Here is a 21249-nt window from a genome sequence, read left to right on the forward strand (position 1 = left end):
TCAATAGAACTTGATCAACATGATCGGATACATCCTTAAGAAAAATGAAAGAAACAAACTTTGCATGCTGCGAGGAGTATATAGAGTACTGATGCATGTATATATATACAAATATATATATGGATCCACAATTCCACAAGAAACACAACCAAACTACTAGGGAACACATGCAGTAAAATACAGCCAGGGATAGATTTAACACGGAGACGATAGGGGCTCGAGTCCCCGCTCTCTCTAAAGCTATTGGAGCCCCACAAAGATATCTAAATTTTTATGCCAAAGATCAGTAGAAGAGAGACTAAAACTTTATCTAGAAAAACAAAAAAAAACAGCTCGAATTCTCGTGTGACTCGAGAAAAACTCCGGCGTTCTAAACAGAATTAATTAAGCTAACTTGTACGGCCGCAAGGGCTTCAGAAGCAAGGGAACCCCCCGCTGAGCACCGCCGACGTCATGCCGGACTCCCTGCAGAGGCAGTCCAGCTTCCACCCGGGCAGCCCCTCGCCGCCGGCGCCGGAGCCCGATGATCTCTTGCCGTCGCCGCCGCCGCCCGACACGGTGGAGGCCGCTGCCTGGTTCTTGCTCGCCGACGACGCCGGGAGGGCGTCGTGGGCGGGTGAAGTCATCTCCGCCGGCGGCTTGCTGCTCTTCCCCTCCATGGCGGATCACCTCCTCGATCCAATTCTTGGATGGTTTGCGATGGAGACCGTGTGCTCGGCTGCTGTGCTTGGGCTGGAGCCATGGAGGTTGGGCAATCATATATATGAGCAGAGAGGGGATAAGGATTTGCATGAATACCATCAGCGGGGTACATGGTTTCGCCGCCACGTCAATAAATTTGGTAGGTTGAAGAAACAGGGTGACGCTTTTTCTTTCTTTATTTATTTATATCACCGATGGATATAGTATACTTTTATTTTTCTTAATTAATGTTCATATGAAAAAAAAAATAGAGAGAGAAAAACCTATGTTTTGTTATTGCTACCTGGTTGGCTATCAGTTACCGTCGATCAACGTGAGTGTGGTACGGAATTAATACCATTTTCGCAGTCCTTTTCTTTTTTTTTTCTTCTTCCATTGTCACCGGTTGGCATATGTTAACTCTCTACAAAAGGTATGTTATACCAATTACTGTCCCTGTTCTTAAAAAAAATATTGTCAATATCTTTTATATTTTAGGACGGAGATGATATATGTGCAGTATCAGTTTAGCGAATACTTTAGATATTCTAAGGGTAAAATGAACTTTTTATATAGAGTTAATGGATGTCAACTTACGGTAATAGCAAAAAGATGAAACTCATGTTCGTCGTTGTCAATGGTAATTCATAAAATGATTACTCGTCAATGGTAAAACATTGAGTCGTTTCTCAAAATAGATATTTTCTATTTTAAAAAATAAATGACTCACCAGAAATGTACTAATACAAATATGGAAGCTAAATCATTTGAGCGATTTTCGTACCTTCTGTTTTGACTTAATTATAGTTCAAATGTATATGCAACTGGTTGAAAGTGCGACGTTTCAGAAAATGTTGCCACTAGTGCGATTTTTTCATAGTTGTTGGTTTAGTTCAATTTATTTCATCCACGTAAAAAATAGCGCCCTCTGAAAAGAATTCGAATTTGAATGTCCATTTAAATTTAGTTTTATGGTCTCCAAACGAAAGTTTCTGCTTAGTGGTTCGATATATTATACTCTCTAGTTTAAGTTTAAAATATTATTTGTTGTACACAAGAATTTTATCAATCGATTTTCTACTCAAATATTATATAATCATACAATGTTTTCTAGGAGTCATCAAGAATAGGAAATTTATTTAAAACTATTTGCAGTATAAAAAATACTTCAATTTTTGTTTGATATTATAAGATGTTTTGACTTATTTTTTCGAAGTCAAGTTTTTTTAAAAGTTTGACCAAACTTATGAAAAAAAGTAGCAAAATTTTCCACATAAAACAAATATACTCTAAATATAACATGTTCTTTCTAATGAAACTAATTTAGTGTTATATGTGTTGCTATATTTTCTTATAAATGAGGTCAAACTTTGAGAAGTTTAACTAAAAGATTATCACATTTTATAATATAAAATGGATGAAGTGTATATAGTACATGGAGATTGAACATGTGGTTCCATAGTTATTGCTTGGCGCGCGCTCGCGAATTAGATTTTTGTCCTCTTATCGCGGTAGCGTGGAAGGCCAAGCTAGCAATTCCTATCGGGAGTCACAACCGTTGTTAATTAGACGTGAAAGCATCCACTCATATATGACTATGTTTGTTTCTCCTAACTTTTTTTTAAGTCCATGTCACATCGAATGTTTGGATATTAATTAGAATTATTAAATATAGACTAATTATAAAACCCATCCATAATACTATTTCACGAGACGAATCTATTGAGCCTAATTAGTCCATGATTAGAGAATGTGATGCTACAGTAAATATTTGCTAATCGTGGATTAATGAAGTTTTAAAAATTTATCTAATGAAATAGCCTTTATTTATGTAATTAGTTTTGTTATCAGTCTATATTTAATACTCCTAATTAACGTCTAAACATTCGATGGAATACGGGACTAAACAAGTCGCTGGATCCGGAATTGGAGTAGCCGAATGGGATAAGGTGATCGATGCGCTAGCATCTGCTGATGTGCACATGGCTTAATTTGTTCTTGCGTCGGCAAATGGATCCGGATATAAAAGACCAAGTCAATTATCTATGAGACTATTAGTAGTACGGATGTTGATATATATCTACTTGACAGATCGACCCAAATTGAGCGTGACTGAATTCAGTACGAAGATGACATTTGGTGAATACTACTGATAGAGATGAGAATAGCAGTCACACGGAAGATTTTTCACGACCCTGTTGTTCCTACGTAGTACTCCAACTTGCTAGTAGTTGCCGCAGGGTGATGCATGCAGACATGCATGGAATCCATATATAACTTGAATTTCATTGATCATATTTTTCTCCTCTTATATACAAGGGGGTGTTTGAATTCCTCCTATTTTTTTTAAGTCTTATCACATCGAATGTTTAGATACTAATTAGAAATATTAAATATAAACTATTAATAAAACTCACCACATACTCTGAGCTATTTCATGAGACGAATCTATTGAGCCTAATTAGTCTATGATTAGCGAATGTGATGTTATAGTAAATATTTGATAATCGTGGATTAATTAGGCTTAAAAAATTTGTCTAATAAAATAGTCTTTATTTATGCAATTAGTTTTGTTATCGGTCTATATTTAATACTCCTAATTAACGTCCAAACTTTTGATGTGACAAGAACTTAAAAAAGTATAAAAAAGTTCATGTATCCAAATAGCCCAGTAGTCTTGTCCCGGCATTTTCCTGGTACTTGATTTCATCTAAACACATTTTTTTTCTTGTCTCTTGTATCAGCATATCCTGGTACGTACCTTGAGTTTCAGTTTAGGTGTTTCTTTGAATGGTTGGACAGATTATTGACAGTTGCCTTTATACGTGAATTATGTGAAATCAAAGCGTGTTTTGATTATTAATTTGTGATGAACAATAAGTATGTGAGATAATTGGTCTAGATATATGGAGATTATTGGCCGAGTGTTGCTTACTGGTTTGGTCTGGTCAAACCAGACCGGCTAGGCTGGGCTGGTCCAACCGGCGTGTATGCTGCGGTTAGACAATCCGGCCTAACGGTCTGACCGGCAGAGTTTGAGTTGGTTTCGGCTTTGGGTTGTTTACTTGGATACTCGTTATTATGACTCCTAGATGATTTCTATGAGTGTTTAATGCAGTTTTGTGGTAATGTTGAGTCAAGTTGGGAAATAACTTGTGCTCGGATATGATTTCTTGTTTGATTTATGTGTAAGTGCGTCTTGATGCATCGGGAGAGTGTCACCGGTGATGGACTGGGTGTCAACTTGGGAGAAGATGACGGATGGACAATCAAGATATCATGCGGAGTGCTTATGCTAAAATCAATGTATATGGTTGGTGGAGATTTCATGCGACATTGGATATTGTGTGTATATGAGATGAGAAGTCAAATCTAGAAGGAATCCAAAGTTTAGAAGGTTGGAGTTTTCGTTGTAATAGGATAAGTTTGTTTCATGTATGGGAAGGTTTTACGGTGGATTAGGACTCATTGTACAAGTTGAGTTCATGGCTTTAGGCTGCCTACCTAAGGGTATAAATAGAAGATGGGTTGAGTCCTCTCGGTATCGATTTCGTAAGAGTAGAGTTTATATAAAAGTTAGGCTTTTAGGTTTAGTCGAATTTTGTGAGATGAGTGTTGTTGTTACACTTTGTAAACATGAATTGGAGTAGTAAAGATCAATCTACAAGTTATACAATTTGTGTTTTCTTAGGCTCGATGGTTACACCAGCGGTCAGAGTGTGGGCACCACGGCAGTTGGACCAATGGCGGTGACAAGAGAAGGTGTAGGATCAAGATGTCGACTAGAGGGGGGTGACTAGGCGATTAAAAATAAATCACCTCTAAACAAAACTAACCTAAGATGCTAGGTTTGATGGAGAGCAAGACTACACAAGCAACTAAGTTAAGTTTTGCGATCCTAGGGTGATAGTGGCCCAATAGTATCACTAGGAAAGTAAATAACACCTCATAAGTCTTGTTTGCAATCCTAGGGTGAAATGATCACAAGTATATCTCTAGGAATGTAAATTGTACAAATATAAAAGTGATGAGCAAGAGGCAATGAGACAAGCAATTTTCCACTGAGGTTCGGAAACTCATCGGTTTCCTACTCCCCGTTAAGACGAGCCCAACTCCACCGCTCAACCACAAAGCCACCGCACTCCCCCTTCGTCAAGGGGTGGGCAAAGTGGGAGCCGGCCCAAGGAGAGAACTACCTAAGCCTCGTCACTAGGGTTGTTCTTCCACCACTCCGGAGATGGCGAACACTGAGCCACTCACAAGCCGGCGCCGGGTCTTTTCCACAACTTCTTGGAGAGATCACCGGGCAACTCCTCCACAATCCGTCTACGAGGCGGCAACCTCAAAGAGTAACAAGCGATGACCCGGCGTGGAGATGATCAAGTGCCACACTAGCTCTACAATGAAGCAATGCACTTGATTCTTGGCTAGAACTCCCTCAAACACACTAAATGGATGAACCCTAAGCTCAAATGAGTGTGTGAGAGATGCAAAGGATATGAGCAATTGAAATGGCAGCCAAGAGAGCTTCCTTGCTGCTGGTGGGGGGTATTTATACCCCCACCAACAAAATCTAGCCGTTGGGGTCGAAATGCCCCAATTCTGTGCCGCCCGTCCGACCGGAGGTATGTGGCCGGTGTCACGCCCAGAAATTTACACCAAATTTCTGAACAATAGCATGTATTAAATCTCGGTCCAGGCATCAGCCCGAGTACACACTATGACAAATCAATACACAGTTCCACGACTTAAAAACAAATAAAAACAATTATCTATCAAAATGCAGCGGAAAGAGGAAAACAAGACTAGACCATCTAATCTTCAGCTTTAGCTGGCGATGACGGCTCCACACCACAGGCACTCTCGACGGCGGACTGAACCTTACTTCAACCTTCGGAACAACCTTCTTCTGACACAGGCTCTGGCACTTGCTCTGGTGGGGGAAAAAGTAAGCAAGGCTGAGTACAAACCACCGTACTCAACGAGTAACACCCAAGAGGGGAAGAATAGTGAATGCAACAGGGTATCAAGGATAGGCTAAGGTTAACTTGCACAAAAGCTGCAGTAATTTAGCAAAACAGTAAATAAAATAGACTGAACTAAAAGTAAAGTAAACATTTAAAATAATCATCCACTGTCCAACGTTACACCACGTTGCAACAGGCCCAAACCACTGTCGGACGTTACACCACGTAGCGACAGGGTCAACCCTCTGCCCAACGTTAAACCACGTTGCGACAGACCCAAACCACTGCCAACGTTACACCACATTGCGCAGGGTCAAACCAGTTCCAAGATTAATAAAATTATTAAAGAGGTTCAACTAATCCCAGTGAGTCTGTCAGTTCGCCCAATAACCGCGGGCACGGCTATTCAAATAGTTTTACTCTGCAGAGGTGTGCAACTTTACCCACAAGACATGGCTGCCAAGCATGTTACCATGCCCCAACGTATCACCACGATACCTCAATACGGAAACCATGATAAGACCTTTCACCTAACCCTCCCTAGACAATTGCACCACACTTCAGGTTTCACCCCCTCCTTTACACCAAGTCGGGCAGTCCCCTCTTGTGCCTTGGTAGATCCGGAAGCAGCAGAGGCTTTCGTTACACCACGATTGCCCGTCCATACTCCATCACGCCTACCCTTGCCTGGGTACGTCGAATAGGGACAAGCTAGATTACGAGTCTCACCGTTGCCCATTCTGGCTTGTGGTTAGTACGTGTAAGACCTTCAGGGTTTCCTGAGAACCGGTCCTTAATTGCCATGGGTGCGACTCTCAAAACCATGCACCCACAGCCCACCATAAGCAATATTTTAGTTGTATTAATCCATATCGGGAAATTAATAATGATTACAACCCTTAAAGGTCTATCAAAATGTAACAGTAATTAAACAAGAATTGGTGAGCTAGTTGAACTAAGCATGGCTAAGCATTGACTAACCCTAATTCTAGTCAAATTAACCCTGGGGTGACAATAATAATAAAGGGATCAACGGGTATAAAGGTAATTGCCCAATAGATAAATACAATAAATAGATTTGCATAAAACAATGCATGTTTGAATGTAAAAGCGGGGATTTTATAATCATAGGTTCAACATGATCAAAGAAGGGTGCCACTTGCCTTGCTTAGACCCACGAGGAACTTCGGCGACGACTTCGAGAATGAACGGCGCTGCGACGGGGTCAAAACCTACGACAAACAAGGCAAAACAAACAAAACAGACTATAAAACTACTGAAACAGAGAAAGAAACTATTTTTAATGGATTCTTGACAATTTTATGAATTTAATGAAACTTGAATGGACCTAAACGGAGACTAGCTGAATTACTTATGAATTTTAGAAGTTTTCTGGGTTTTTTAGCTAAACAGAAAAGTCATAAATCAATTATTGCGCAATTAATGGGGCTGCTGACGTCAGCGAGGAGAGAGGAGGCTGACGGCTGACAGGTGGGGACCACCTGTCAGTGGGAGAGAGGGGAAGTGGGCGGCTGACACGCGGGCCCGGGGAGGAGAGAGAGGAGGCGGCTGGCGGGGTGGCGACTGACGGGTGGGGCCCACTCGTCAGCGAGAGGGGAACAGAGAGGAGGGGAGCGCGCGGGCTCGGGTGGACGGCGGCGACCGGCGGGAGCGGCGGGCGACGCGGCGGCGGCGGCGCACGGCGAGGCAGGGGTCACGGCGAGCGGAGGGGTGGCGGCGACTGTGAAGGTGGCGATGGCGAAGGTGGTGACGAGAACGGCGACGATGAGTCGGCGTGGAGGAGGCGGAGACCGCGGCGGGGTGGCGCGGCTCAGAGCGGCGACGAGCGGCGGGAGGGAAAGACAGTGATGGACGCCGGCAGCGGGGCTTGGCGACCGTGCGACGATGGTGACGAAGGGCGGAGATGAAGGTGGTGGTGGGCGGAGGGGCGACGGCGACGCAAAGATGACGATTGCGACGATGTGGGGAACGACGGCGTGGAGACACGGCCGAGAGGGAGAGGGATCGGGGCGGCGCGGCGGTGAGTTAGCCAGCAGCGCAGCGGGCGGAGGAGCTCAGCGACGGTGTCGCGAGGGAGAGGGGGATGGGATGCGGCGTTCAGCCGGGGAGGCGGCGACGGCGCAGCAACGACGGCGTCGGCGATGACGTCGGGCGGCGACAAGCGGGCGGCGACGGCGACGACGGCGCGACGACGACGACGGCGCGACAACGACGATCGGCGTCTGACGACAGCGCGTGGCGCGCGACCGAGCGCGGCGCACGGCGACGACGGCACAGCGGCACGGCGACGGCGGGCGGGCGTGGGAAGTGGCCATGCGGGAAGGCGCGGGTGGCGCGAGGACAGCGTGACAACGGCGGAGCTGGGTGACGGTCTGGCAGGGGCCGCCGGCGACCGGCGGAGTCCGACGACGACGGCGCGGGGGTGAGCTCGGAGGCGATGATGGAGGAAACGGGAGAGGGAGAGGGGAAACGCTCACCGGCGGCGACAAAGAAGGCGACGCGTCGGCGAGGGCGAGGCGGCGGTGATGACGCAGACGCGCGGCGGCTGACGACGCGCGGCGACGAGATCGGCCGACGGCGTCGAGACGACGGGCACGGCGGCGGGAGGGACGAAGGGGCGGCGACGACGCTCGGCGACCACCGGTGGCGACGAGGGCCGGCGGAAGGTCGGCGAAGCCGAGGCGGAGGTGGTGACGCGGGTGGGCGGCGACGTCCAACGGCCGACGGGGAAATCGGCGGCTGACGGCGACGGAGGGGAGCTTCGGGCGGAGAGGGGAAAGTGGCGGCGGGGCGGCGGCGCGAGGATTTTATAGGTGGTGGCGCCGGCTAGGGCGGAGCGGCCGGTGGAGACCGAGTCGACGACGCGGCGAACTCGGCGGCGGTTGCGGCGGTGGTTGCGGTGGCGGCGCGAGCGGAGGACTCGAGGCGGCGGCGGACTCGGCCGGCGCGGCGCGGCGCGGAGGCGGGGCGCTGGCGAAACCTGGTCGCTGACAGGTGGGCCCCACCTGTCAGTGGCGTGAGGGGAGGAGGGAGGCGAGACGGACTTCGCCGCGAGCGCGGGCGAGCGAGCGGGCGAGCTGGCGAGCTGGGCCGGGCGGCGGCCCAGGCGGAGGCGCGCGCGGGCGGAGGAGGCCGGAGCGGAAGGCCGGCTCGGCTGGGCCGGCCGGGCGGGGAAAGGTGGGCCGGCTCGGTTGGGCCGGCCCGGGAAGGAGGAGAGGAAAAAGAAAAAGGAAAAAGAAAAGGAAGGGAGGAAAATTGGACTTCGGCCCAATTTGAGAAGGAAGGGAAAAAGAAAGGAAAAAGGAGGGAAAAAGGAAAACCCCACTTTTGCCGAATTTTAAATTAATTTGTTTGGCCAAATTTTATACTTCTGCAATTTAAATTTAAATCCTGTTAGTCGATTTGCGAGCCTCGATTTAATTGAATTAATTCCTTTTAGAGGGATTTTTCCTGAGTTAATTAAGCCAATTGTTATTTACGAATTTCTTTTTACGATTTAGGCTTGGGATGAAACTCCGGGCGTGACAGCCGGTCAGATTGTGCTAGTGTGCTACGGCTAGAAAACTAGCCGTTGGAGCTCTGACAGGTGATGTCAGGGGCCCGATCGGTCAGACTGGCGTTGAGCAGCCGGTCAGACAGCCATCAGCTCGGTCTGACCGACTGCGGCTCCGTCGGCTCTGTATCGGCCACCCCAAGGGGCCAAAAATCGGCCTCCGCGGGGGTGGGGGGGGCGGTCAGACCGCCAGCAGCCTGCGGTCAGACCGGCTAAACAGGCCGGTTAGGCCGCCATAATATGGCCGGTCAGACCGGACTGTGGCCGGCGGTCAGACCGCCCTACGACTGTCGGTCTGACCGACCTTGGTCTGGCCGACTCCTGTGAGTTTTGCGAGAAAGAAAATATGTTTCAAGTGTTTATGCAAATGACCTAATGTGGCAATTAGATTCATCTCTTTGCTATGTCATTACCCCTCTTAATAGTACGACAAAGCTAAAGATGAACTAGGAAAAATTTGATCGCCCCTTCACCTCGATCAATTTAAAATTAAAACGCTAGAATTACCAACTCCTTCCAATTTGCTTTGTGCCATCTAATTTAATACGTCAATAATCATCCATGAGCACTTGTGAGTGAATCTAAACCGAAACACATATCTCAAGTGTAATGGTTAGTTCACAATTAGCGCTTGCCATTAATTACCAAAATTAACAACGGGGGCCTAGATGCTTCAATCTCCCCCTTTTTGGTAATTGATGACAAACACCACAAATTAAACATAGAAAATATGAACATATTGCAATAAGGCTCCCCCTTAACAAGTGTACAATAAACACAAATAACAAATAGAGATATCAAGAGCAAAAGATGGTCACACATATATCAATCTCACATCCACCATCCATCAAAGCACAAGTTCACAATAATAGCCAATTAACCAAAAGAGATAAAGCCCATCCAAAGAGTTCTAACATGGTGACATAGGCTATTACAAGACCACGATGGGTCCAATTAGACAAAAAGCTCGACAAAACGAAAACGAACACACAAGATAGAGTAATAGCCCATACCCCATACATAATATAGCCCAAACACTTATCCTAATAGATAGAGGTAGCTAGCCTCACTACTTCTAGTCCCATGAACCAACGATGAAAGCCTAGATTTTTCTCCCCCTTTTGGCATCAAGGACCAAAAAGCATCACTCTGGTGGAGAAGAAGGAGGGCGCGCCGAAGTGGATGGACGGGATGAATCACGACAACGATGGTAGACAAAGGCTTGAGAACTCTCTAAGAGCTGCACGCGGCGGTCAAGAGTGCCAACCTGAGAATGCAGCCTGTCCATAGAAGAGTTCAGAGAGCCAACATCTGCTCTAACACCACGCACATCCTCATGCATAGCCTCTTGTCCAGTGTGCAAGCGGACAAAGTTATCGCTAAGGGTACTGAGAGCCCCTAGCACTAGGTTGAAGTAGTCATTTGGAGGCATGCCAAAGTATGCATATTAGGGATTGAAGAAGTCATGAGGAGCAAACTCTTGAGGAGGTGGTGGAGGTGGTGGAGGAGGCGGAGCTTGACTTGAACTTGCTCCTTGAGTGAATTGCCTCACTCTAGCACCCCTAGGAGTAGACAGCTGAAGACATGGCTTGTATTGCTTGTGAGGCTTCAAGTTACCCCCTGTAGCCCCAAGCTTGTCTTGAATCAACCTCATGATATAGGGTGCATAGTATATTCCCTAAGTAAATGTGCTCTTGGAGATAGCAATTTCTTGCATCATGAGAGTCACAACATCAAACTGACGGCCCTGAATAATAGCATCAATGACATACCAGGCCACCCCTCTGATGTCATCATTGTTTCCAAGGCGAGGAAGGATGGTAGCCCTCACAATCCTGTTGACCACACTGGGAATGGTACTCAAACCTGCAACCTTCCCATGTGTGTACTGCACTCCATCTTCATAGAACTGAGAGAGATAGTCCATGGAGAGAGGATTGAAATTGAGCTCCTCGTGCAGATCATCTCCAAAGTCAAAGCGGATATTGAGAAGGCTCCAGAACTGCCTCCAAGAGATAGAGAACAAGGAAGAGTATTGGACATCCACTTCATCTCACTATAATCTCCTGCTACCCATACTGTGGCATAGAACTGACGGATCAAGTCCTCATTGTAATCCTGCTTGAGGGTCACAATGCGGTCAATGCCCACCAGCTTGAAGAGATCATGCAGGCTCTGAAATTCAGGTGTCTCATTGATATCTCTCCAAGAAATCCATTTGTGATCTGCAAAAGCTTTTCCAACATAAATCTGCTCATACACTGTCTTCTGGAATGCAGTGTGGAATCTGGGATCTGTAGTGTCTTTAGGCCTCAAGAACTGATCATGATCCTTAAGATAGTGTACTGTGCCGGATTCCTTATGTTTACCACAAATTGGATGGAGGGATCAATCTCTATCTCATCACTCTCGTCAACCTTATTTTCTTCATTCCCGCTGCCATCCTCTTCACTTTCCTCTTCACTACCTTCCTCAACGTTTTCTTCAGCCTCTTCGTCACTTTGAGGATACTGCTCAGCACTACAATTATCAGACTCTCCATCTGACTCACTGGTAGGATCTTGAGTAAGCTGCCGATGAGTACGAGGAGGCATCTCTGAAGAAAGGACACAACAAAGCGAGGATATGATATTAGCAAGGATTCTAGAACCAGATTTGAGGTGGAGAAAATTTGCACTTATAACTTGTGAAAGTTGGTCCGACTACAGGCCGGAGTCCGGTCAGACCGCATGGTGACTGTCGGTCTGACCGTCATCGCCCGGCCGGTCAGACTGTCGGCTGAGGGCCGGTCAGACTGCCGAATTAGGCTGGTCAGACCGGCCGCCAACCCACGGTTAGATCGCCGGTGGCTACAGACCGATCCAACAAGTTTAAGCAATCACAAAATATTTAATAACCACGAATTTGAATCTAAAAAATTGCTACAACAAGGGATATAGAATTTGGAACATAGATAACAAGGGTATGGCCTATTTCATGAAGGTTGAAAAGAGGGAAGAACTACCCTTAACCCTAGAGATTGAAATAGACCAAATTGAGATTAAATTCAAACGGGAGAGGGATTTACCGGTTGAATGGAGAGGATTTGCACCAAGAACTACCCTCTATTTGTGCAAATCGAAGAACACCTCGTGCTTCACCTAGGGTTCCATGCCATGGATCAAAAACTAAAAAAAACGAAAGTAATCCATGGAACGGAGAGAGGAAGCGGAGGAGAATCACGTACGGTGTAACCGGAGAGAAATCTACGGTCAAACCGAGGGGATTTGAGAGGAGAATGAGGTTAGGGTTTGAGAGGGGAGAGAGAGAGGATTTTCGGGTTTGGGAAGTGAGGGGGTGAGAGAAGGAGAGGAGAGGTCGGGCAGGGAAGAGAGAGTTATAACTCCCTGGGCCCACCGGCCCGGTCTGACCGCCGCTACCCGGCCGGTCTGACTGCCCCACCTGGTCGGTTAGACCGTCCTTAGAGAGCCGGTCTGACCGCCGGTCTCAGCCGATAGTGCACAGCCTTTGCACAGTTCGGCTGCCCCTAAACAATAAAATCCACAAATAAAACATGTTTGGAGCAATTTCTTTTGAATGTATGAGTTAAAATATTGCTATCCATCCATAATTTTTGAAAATCATGATGTTTACGACACAACTCATTTAAGTGCTAGGAGGTGACCGTTTATGGTCTATAGAGGGATTTTGGACGAAAACAATTTGCAAATAACTTTTGAAGGAGATAGTTTTTGAAATCGATTTGAATACCAAAAACATTTGAAATAGACTTCTCTACCAACATTGTTTTAGCACTTTTCCCAAAAACCTCCTCAATCCTATTATAAGGATGAAACCACATATTAGCCAAAACTAAGAATCTAGTTTCTTTAAGAAAGGGTAAAAAAAGCATTTTCAATCAAAGATTGTTTTTCTTGCAAAGAGAGGGTTGGAAAATATATTGGAGACCTTTTGAAACATTTTCCAAGAGGTAGTTCTCAAATTTCAATTATTTTGTAAAAGATTTGACTTATGTTGACTTGGTCATTTTGAAAGCACTACTAGCACTAGTTAGTTATTTTTATCACATAAAAGAGAAGGTGGGGCATATGCAAGAGTGCAAAGCTCTCTCTTAATGTGATATGCTCCAAGAGGGAAAGAACGACAAAAAAACAATAAAATCGAAGCACAAATGAGCAAACTTACAAAGAGCAAGAAAATATATTGGAGACCTTTTGAAACATTTTCCAAGAGGTAGTTCTCAAATTTCAATTATTTTGTAAAAGATTTGACTTATGTTGACTTGGTCATTTTGAAAGCACTACTAGCACTAGTTAGTTATTTTTCTCACATAAAAGAGAAGGTGGGGCATATGCAAGAGTGCAAAGCTCTCTCTTAATGTGATATGCTCCAAGAGGGAAAGAACGACAAAAAAACAATAAAATCGAAGCACAAATGAGCGAACTTACAAAGAGTAAGAAAATAAACATGATGCACAAAATCAAGCTACATTAGAGAAATCTATGACATTTAACTCATTCCTCAATTTGCAAAAGCGAGTTTCATCAAGAGGCTTAGTAAAGATGTCGGCTAGTTGATCCTCGGTTCTTATATGGCTAATGACTATGTCACTCTTGGCAACATGGTCTCTTAGAAAGTGGTGGCGAATGTCAATATGCTTGGTTCTAGAATGTTGGACCGAATTATTGGCTATCTTTATGGCACTATCATTGTCATATAGGAGAGGGGTTTTGGTAAAGGATATGCCATAGTCCAACAAAGTTTGTTTCATCCAAAGCAATTGGGTACAACAACTACCCGCTGAAACATATTCCGCCTCGGCGGTAGAGAGGGCTACGGAGTTTTGTTTCTTGGATGACCATGACACAAGAGATTTACCAAGCATTTGGCAACTACCGGATGTACTCTTTCTATCCACTTTGCAACCGGCATAATCCGAGTCGAAATAGCCAACAAGCTTAAACTTAGTACCTTTTGGGTACCACAAGCCAATAGTTGAGGAATGCTTTAAATATCTTAGAATTCTTTTCACGACCACTAACTGACACTCCTTAGGAGCGGCTTGAAACCGTGCACACATGCAAATACTAAACATGATTTCCGGCCTAGATGCGGTAAGATAAAGCAAACTACCAATCATAGAACGATAAAGCTTTAAGTCTACCGGTTTACCTCCCTCATCAAGGTCGAGATGTCCATTTGTCGCCATGGGAGTCTTGATTGGCTTTGCATCCTCCAAGCCAAACCTCTTGAGTAGATCCTTGATGTACTTGGTTTGACTCACAAACGTCCCTTCCTTGAGTTGCTTGATTTGAAGTCCAAGAAAAAAGCTCAACTCTCCAATCATGGACATCTCAAACTCCCTAGACATCATATCACCAAATTCCTTGCAATACACCTCATTAGTAGAACCGAATATGATATCATCAACATAAATTTGACATACAAAGAAATCATCATCAATGATTTTTATGAAGAGGGTGGTGTCAACTTTTCCAATTTTAAAATCCTTTGACAAAAGAAAGTCTCTCAATCTTTCATACCAAGCTCCTACCAAGCTCTAGGAGCTTGTTTTAGTCCATAGAGAGCCTTTGAGAATTTATAAACATGGTTAGGATTTTTAGGATCTTCAAAACTGGGAGGTTGTTCAACAAAAACAAGCTCGGCAATTTCACCATTAAGAAATGCACTTTTCACATCCATTTGAAATAATTTTATATCAAAACATGATGCAAAAGCAAGAAGAATGCGAATGGCTTCAAAGTCTAGCTACGGGGGCAAAGGTTTCACCAAAATCTAAACCTTCAACTTGTGTAAAGCCTTGTGCCACCAATCTTGCTTTGTTTCTTACCACCAACCCATTTTCATCTTGTTTGTTTATAAAGACCCACTTTGTCCCAATGACATTGTGGTCTTTAGGCCTTTCAACCAAAGTCCACACTTTGTTTCTTGTGAAGTTGTTGAGCTCTTCTTGCATGGCATTTATCCAATCCAAATCGCGAAGAGCTTTATGTACATGTTTTGGCTCAAGACAAGAGACAAACGAGTAATGTTCACAAATAGAAGCAACACAAGATCGAGTTTGAACACCCTTACTAATATCACCCAAAACTTGATCAATTAGGTGATCCTTGGAAAGAGAGGTGTGTATTCTTGGTGGCATGAGTGGATCTTGTGCCTTTTCCTCCTCCACTTCATCATGAGCTTGACTTGGCATAGCGAAAGTAGATGGCTCATTTTGATTGAAGGTGGATGGCTTGTCTTCACTTCATTAGGCTTGATATCACCAATAAACATGTTCTTCATAGCTTTCATCAAGCCTTCATCATCTACATCATCCAAATTGTCGTGCCCCTCTTGGGAGCCATTAGTCTCATCAAATTGGACATCGGCGGTTTCTTCTACTATATCTTTACTTTTGTTGTAGACCCGGTATGCCTTGCTATTTGAGACATATCCTAAAAGAAAACCTTCATCACACTGACTTTCAAATTTGGTTAGTCTAACACCCTTTCGATAAATATAACACTTGCAACAAAAAACACGAAAATAGGCAACATTTGGCTTTCTCCCAACAATTAGCTCATAGGAAGTCTTTTTCAAAAGACGATACTAATAAAGCCTATTTGTTGCATGGCAAGCGGTGTTTATGGCTTCCACCCAAAAGGAGTCGGAAACACTATATTCATCGAGCATAGTTCTTGCCATTTCAATTAATGTACGATTTTTTCTTTGAACTACACCATTTTGTTGAGGTGAGTAAGTGGCGGAAAATTCGTGCTTAATACCAAGATCATCACAATAGTCCTCAATATTGGTGTTTTTAAACTCGGACCCATTGTCACTTCTAATTTTCACAAGAGAGCAATTAAATTCATTTTGAGCCATTTTTGCAAATTTCTTGAAAAGGTCGGCAACAATGGACTTATCATGCAAAAAGAATACCTAAGTATATCGAGAATAGTCATCAACAACCACAAGACAATGACTATTTTCACCAATGCTCCTATAGGTTGTTGGGCCAAACAAATTCATGTGTAAGAGCTCCAATGGTCTAGATGTGGACATGATACTTTTGGAATGATGAGAACATGTAACTTGCTTGCCGGCTTGACAAGCACTACAAAGCTTATCCTTCTCAAACTTCACATCTTTCAAGCCCACAACTAGATCACGTTTTGAAAGTTTACTCAATTGATTCATACCAACATGGGCTAGTCTCCTATGCCAAAGCCAACCCAATGAAGTTTTTGCAATCAAACAAGTTTTCAAGCTTGCTTCACTATAAGAGAAATCAACCAAGTAAAGATTTCCATATCTAAACCCTTAAAGACACAAGACTTGTCATAAAGACTTGAAACAACAACCTCATGAGGAAAGAAGTTACATGACAAGCCAAGATCACAAATTTGAGTAACTGAGAGCAAATTAAAATTGAGAGATTCAACAAGAGAGACATTTTGGATAGACAAGTCATTTGAGATAGCAATTTTTCCTAAACCAATTACATTTCCTTTGCTATTGTCTCTAAAAGTCACTTTCTTCTTTTCTTTTCCTCCCACTTCAAATGTGGTGATCATAGCCCTATCACCGGTCATGTGTTGAGTGCATCCCCTATCAAGCACCCAATGGCTCCCACCGGTGCGGTAGTTCATCTACAAAAGAAGATCAAACTCTTTTATGTACCCAAACTTTGTTGGATCCTTGGAGGATAGAGATCAAAGACTTAGGCACCCAAATGGCATTCTTTTTACCACCAAGTATAGGGAACCAACATATTTGGCAACAATCCTACCATCATAAGTCTTCCTAAGCATATAGTGTGAGTCAAACAAATATGGCTTGGGAGGCTTGTCACCATAGCAATTGTTCACCAAATGCCTAACCTCATGACACTTAGTGCAATACTTGCCATTGCTCTTGACAAAGCGAGTGACATGGTGAGAAAGTTTCTTTCCCTTCTTTGGAATGAATCCAAGTTCTACTTGTTAAGGATACACCGTTGTTCAGTCAAAATTTTGTCAAGAGTGTTCTTGTCCTTAAAGCATCTTTCCAAACTCTTATTGAGCTTGGCCACTTGCTCTTTGAGCTCATTGTTCTCAATGACAAGTGAGGTATCATGAGTGGACACACAAGAACTAGAGCTAGAGCTAGAGCTAGGCACATCCATAAGATCATCACAAGAGGTGGAAATGCTAGATGATGCAACATGAGCAATATGACAAGTAGTACTATCATCAAGCAAATCACAAGATATGCCAACATCAATAAGTGCTCCATGTTGTGTAGTGGAAAGGAGATTGTCATGAGCTTCCTTAAACTTCTCATGAGAAATGGTTAGTTTCTCATGTGAAGTCTTTAGCTCCTCATACAATACTTTCAAAGAAGCATGATCCTTCTTTAGAGCCTTGAACTTGACTATCTCCTTTTCACTATAAGCATGGAGTTCCTCAAACATACTCATAAGCTCATCATAGAAAACATCATCACAATCATCATCACTTTCACTATGACTAAAGGATGATACCTTAGACGAGTTCTTTGCCATGAGACAAAGAGGAGCGAAGAGTGATGGAGCCTCCTTGATAGCAACCATGGCCATCTTCCTTTTCTTGGAGCTTGCATCATCATCAACTTCTTCTTCATCGGACCCGGATGAGGTTGTACTCTCCTCATTTGAATCCCATTGCCCAATGAATGCCTCAATTTTTCTTCCTTCCTTCTTGAGCTTCTTCATGAGCTTGTAACCTCCACTCTTCTTCTTGTATGACTTGTCTCCATCCTCATCCTTGGAAGGACACTTGGAAGCAAAGTGTCCCTTCTCACCACACTCAAAGCACCTCAAGTTTGAAAGAGTCTTGTTTGGTTTTCTATTTCTTCCTCTATTTGAGTTGGAGCCTCTTCCCTTCTCTTTTCTTCTTCCCAAGAAGTCATTGAATCTTCTAGCCAAAAGAGCGTTTTCTCCTTCCAAGTCATCATGAGCTTCATTTGCCTTGCTTTTGCCCTTGTCTTCAACTTCGGCTTGAAGAGCAATGCACTTCTTTGATGGTGAGGCTTCCTCCATCTCCTTCTTCTTCAACTTGTACATGTCATTAGTGTTGATCTTCCCTAAAAGGCTTGCGGGAGTCATTCTTGACATGTCGGAGTTGATGAGCACGGTGACAAGTGTCTCATACTTCTCCGGCAAGGCTCTAAGCATCTTTTGGGCAATTTCAAGATCGGTGTAAGCTGCTCCTAGCCCCTTGAGATCATTCACAATGACATTGAGTCTTACATACATGTCATTCACACTTTTATGAGGTAACATGGTGAATGTCTCATATTGGACCTTGAGAAAGTGAAGCTTGGCATCCTTGTATTCACTTGTACCCTCATGAATTTCACTCAACTTGACCCAAATCTCATAAGCAGTCTCAAGATTGCTTATCCTATCAAACTCTTCTTGGCTCAAGGAATTGAACAATGCATTCATGGCTTGAGCATTGTAACTTGCATTACGTAACTCAAGTTGAGTGGGTGTCGTGGAGTCAAGTGGCATGACACATCCTTCATCCACAACCTTCCAAATACTAGCATTCATAGCCTTAAGGTAAGTAGACATTTTAATTTTCCAAGTGGAATAATTTGTGCCATTAAACATAGGAGCCCTACCAACATTGTGAATCTCTTCCGACATCTTTTCTCTCTAGGCGGTAAAGCCTAAACATGAGAGACCAAGCTCTAATACCACTTGTAGGATCAAGATGTCGACTAGAGGGGGGTGAATAGGCGATTAAAAATAAATCACCTCTAAACAAAACTAACCTAAGATGCTAGGTTTGATGGAGAGCAAGACTACATAAGCAACTAAGTTAAGTTTTGCGATCCTAGGGTGATAGTGGCTCAATAGTATCACTAGGAAAGTAAATAACACCTCCTAAGTCTAGTTTTGCAATCCTATGGTGAAATGATCACAAGTATATCTCTAGGAATGTAAATTGCACAAATATAAAAATGATGAGCAAGAGGCAATGAGACAAGCAATTTTTCACCGAGGTTCGGAAACTCGCCGGTTTCCTACTCCCCGTTGAGGCGAGCCCAACTCCACCGCTCAACCACAAAGTCACCGCACTCCCCCTTCATCAAGGGGTGGGCAAAGTGGGAGCCGGCCCAAGGAGATGACTACCCAAACCTCGATCACTAGGGTTGTTCTTCCTCTACTCCGGAGATGGCGAACACCGAGCCACTCACAAGCCGACGTCGGGTCTTTTCCTCAACTTCTTGGAGAGATCACCGGGCAACTCCACCACAAGCCGTCTAGGAGGCGGCAACCTCCAAGAGTAATAAACGATGACCCGGCGTGGATATGATCAAGTGCCACACTAGCTCTACAATGAAGCAATGCACTTGATTCTTGGCTAGAACTCCCTTAAACACACTAAATGGATGAACCCTGAGCTCAAATGAGTGTGTGAGAGATGCAAGGGATATGAGCAATTGAAATGGCAGCCAAGAGAGCTCTCTTGCTGCTGGTGGGGGGTATTTATACCCCCACCAACAAAATCTAGCCGTTAGGGTCGAAATGCCCCAATTCTGTGTGCCGCCGGTCTGACCGGAGGTATGTGGCCGGTCAGACCATGCTACTGTGCAAGGGCTAGAAAACTAGCCGTTGGAGCTCTAACAGGTGATGTTAGGGGCCCGGCCGGTCAGACCAGCGTTGAGCAGCCGGTCAGACCGACCTCAGCTCGGTCAGACCGCCATCAGCTCGGTCTGACCGACTGCGGCTCCGTCGGCTCTATATTGGCCACCTCGAGGGGCCAAAAATCGGCCTCCAGGGGGGCGGTCAGACAGCCCAGTAGCCTGCGGTCAGACCGGCTGAACAGGGCGGTTAGGCTGCCATAATATGGGCGGTCAGACCGGACTGTGGTCGACGGTCAGACCACCCTACGACTGTCGGTCTGACCGACCTTGGTCTGGCCGACTTCAGTGAGTTTTGCAAGAAAGAAAATATGTTTCAAATGTTTATGCAAATGACCTAATGTGGCAATTAGAATCATCTCTTTGCTAGGTCATTACCCCTCTTAATAGTACGGCAAAGCTAAAGATGAACTAGGAAAAATTTGATCGCCCCTTCACCTCGATCAATTTAAAATTAAAACGCTAGAATTACCAACTCCTTCCAATTTGCTTTGCGCCATAAAATTTAATACGTCAATAATCATCCATGAGCACTTATGAGTGAATCTAAACTGAAACACATATCTCAAGTGTAATGGTTAGTTCACAATTAGCGCTTGTCATTAATTACCAAATTTAACAACGGGGGCCTAGATGCTTCAGAAGGTAGCGGTAAGACCAACCGATCTACATTAGTCAAAATGAAGGCACCATGGCGGTTAGACCGGCCGATCAACACAGATCAGACCGATCTCTATTGGTTATGAGGATACCTTTTAATCTTGCTAAAAGTTTTTGGTTTTTGGTATTCCAACCATTCACCCCCTCTAGTTGGCTTAGTTCTATGTGTTCGACCTATAAATTAAATATAATTTATCATGAACTTACCTTAGAACAGGCTATCTAGATGCAGAAGGTTCTAGGAGAAATAGTAATTCGAGAACCGTTAAATGTATAACCATAAGTTGATAAAGGGAAAAACATACTTAGAAAATCTTAATTCCAACCTCTAAAAAAGGGTGCATTTAACTATTTACCACTCTTACTAATACTCTCTTCATAGGCCAATTTTAATATTGTCTTTGTACTTTTATCACCAATGAGAGATGATTCCTTTCTTTTATTTTCTTGACTTTCACCTACGTTTCATGACATCTAGGTGTGTCATCATGGAATGCATATGTGAATGGCCCATTTTGTCCCATAGGATCCCATAAATTGGCCCCTCCTATTTTCCTCACTCTTTTCTATCGCATGTGTTCGAGTGAAACCCCCGGCTTCCGTGTTCCAACTTACCTCATGTAGTACACTGAACAAATTATTGGCCCTTAGCTTGACAAGGAACCTAAGCACGAGCTTTATCTCGGCATG

At 44.3% G+C, this 21249-nt stretch overlaps 1 protein-coding gene across 1 annotated transcript; it reads right to left on the reverse strand.

Moving 5' to 3' along the window:
* Positions 1–10900: 10900 nt before the first annotated feature.
* Positions 10901–18898, reverse strand: LOC121054417. The gene is made up of 10 exons (XM_040523917.1): positions 17281–18898; positions 16977–17203; positions 16522–16877; positions 16321–16444; positions 16011–16167; positions 15490–15680; positions 14395–14731; positions 11592–11818; positions 11302–11490; positions 10901–11224 (listed from the first exon to the last, which is right to left on the reverse strand). The coding sequence occupies exons 1-10, from the start codon at positions 18896–18898 to the stop codon at positions 10901–10903; spliced, it is 3750 nt and encodes a 1249-aa protein (XP_040379851.1).
* Positions 18899–21249: the final 2351 nt, after the last annotated feature.

This window comes from Oryza brachyantha, chromosome 5 (assembly GCF_000231095.2).
Source record: "Oryza brachyantha chromosome 5, ObraRS2, whole genome shotgun sequence".
Lineage (NCBI taxonomy): Eukaryota > Viridiplantae > Streptophyta > Magnoliopsida > Poales > Poaceae > Oryza > Oryza brachyantha.

Bases quoted from the DNA above. Each gene is read 5' to 3' on its own strand.
- LOC121054417 (XM_040523917.1), bottom strand. From the start codon at position 18,898: ATGTCGGAAGAGATTCACAATGTTGGTAGGGCTCCTATGTTTAATGGC. The intron at 11,819-14,394 runs GTAAACCGGTAG...TCCTTTCTTCAG, and splicing joins TCTCGACCTTGATGAGGGAG to AGATGCCTCCTCGTACTCAT. The intron at 11,225-11,301 runs GTATGGGTAGCA...TCTTGGAGGCAG, and splicing joins TCCGTCAGTTCTATGCCACA to TTCTGGAGCCTTCTCAATAT.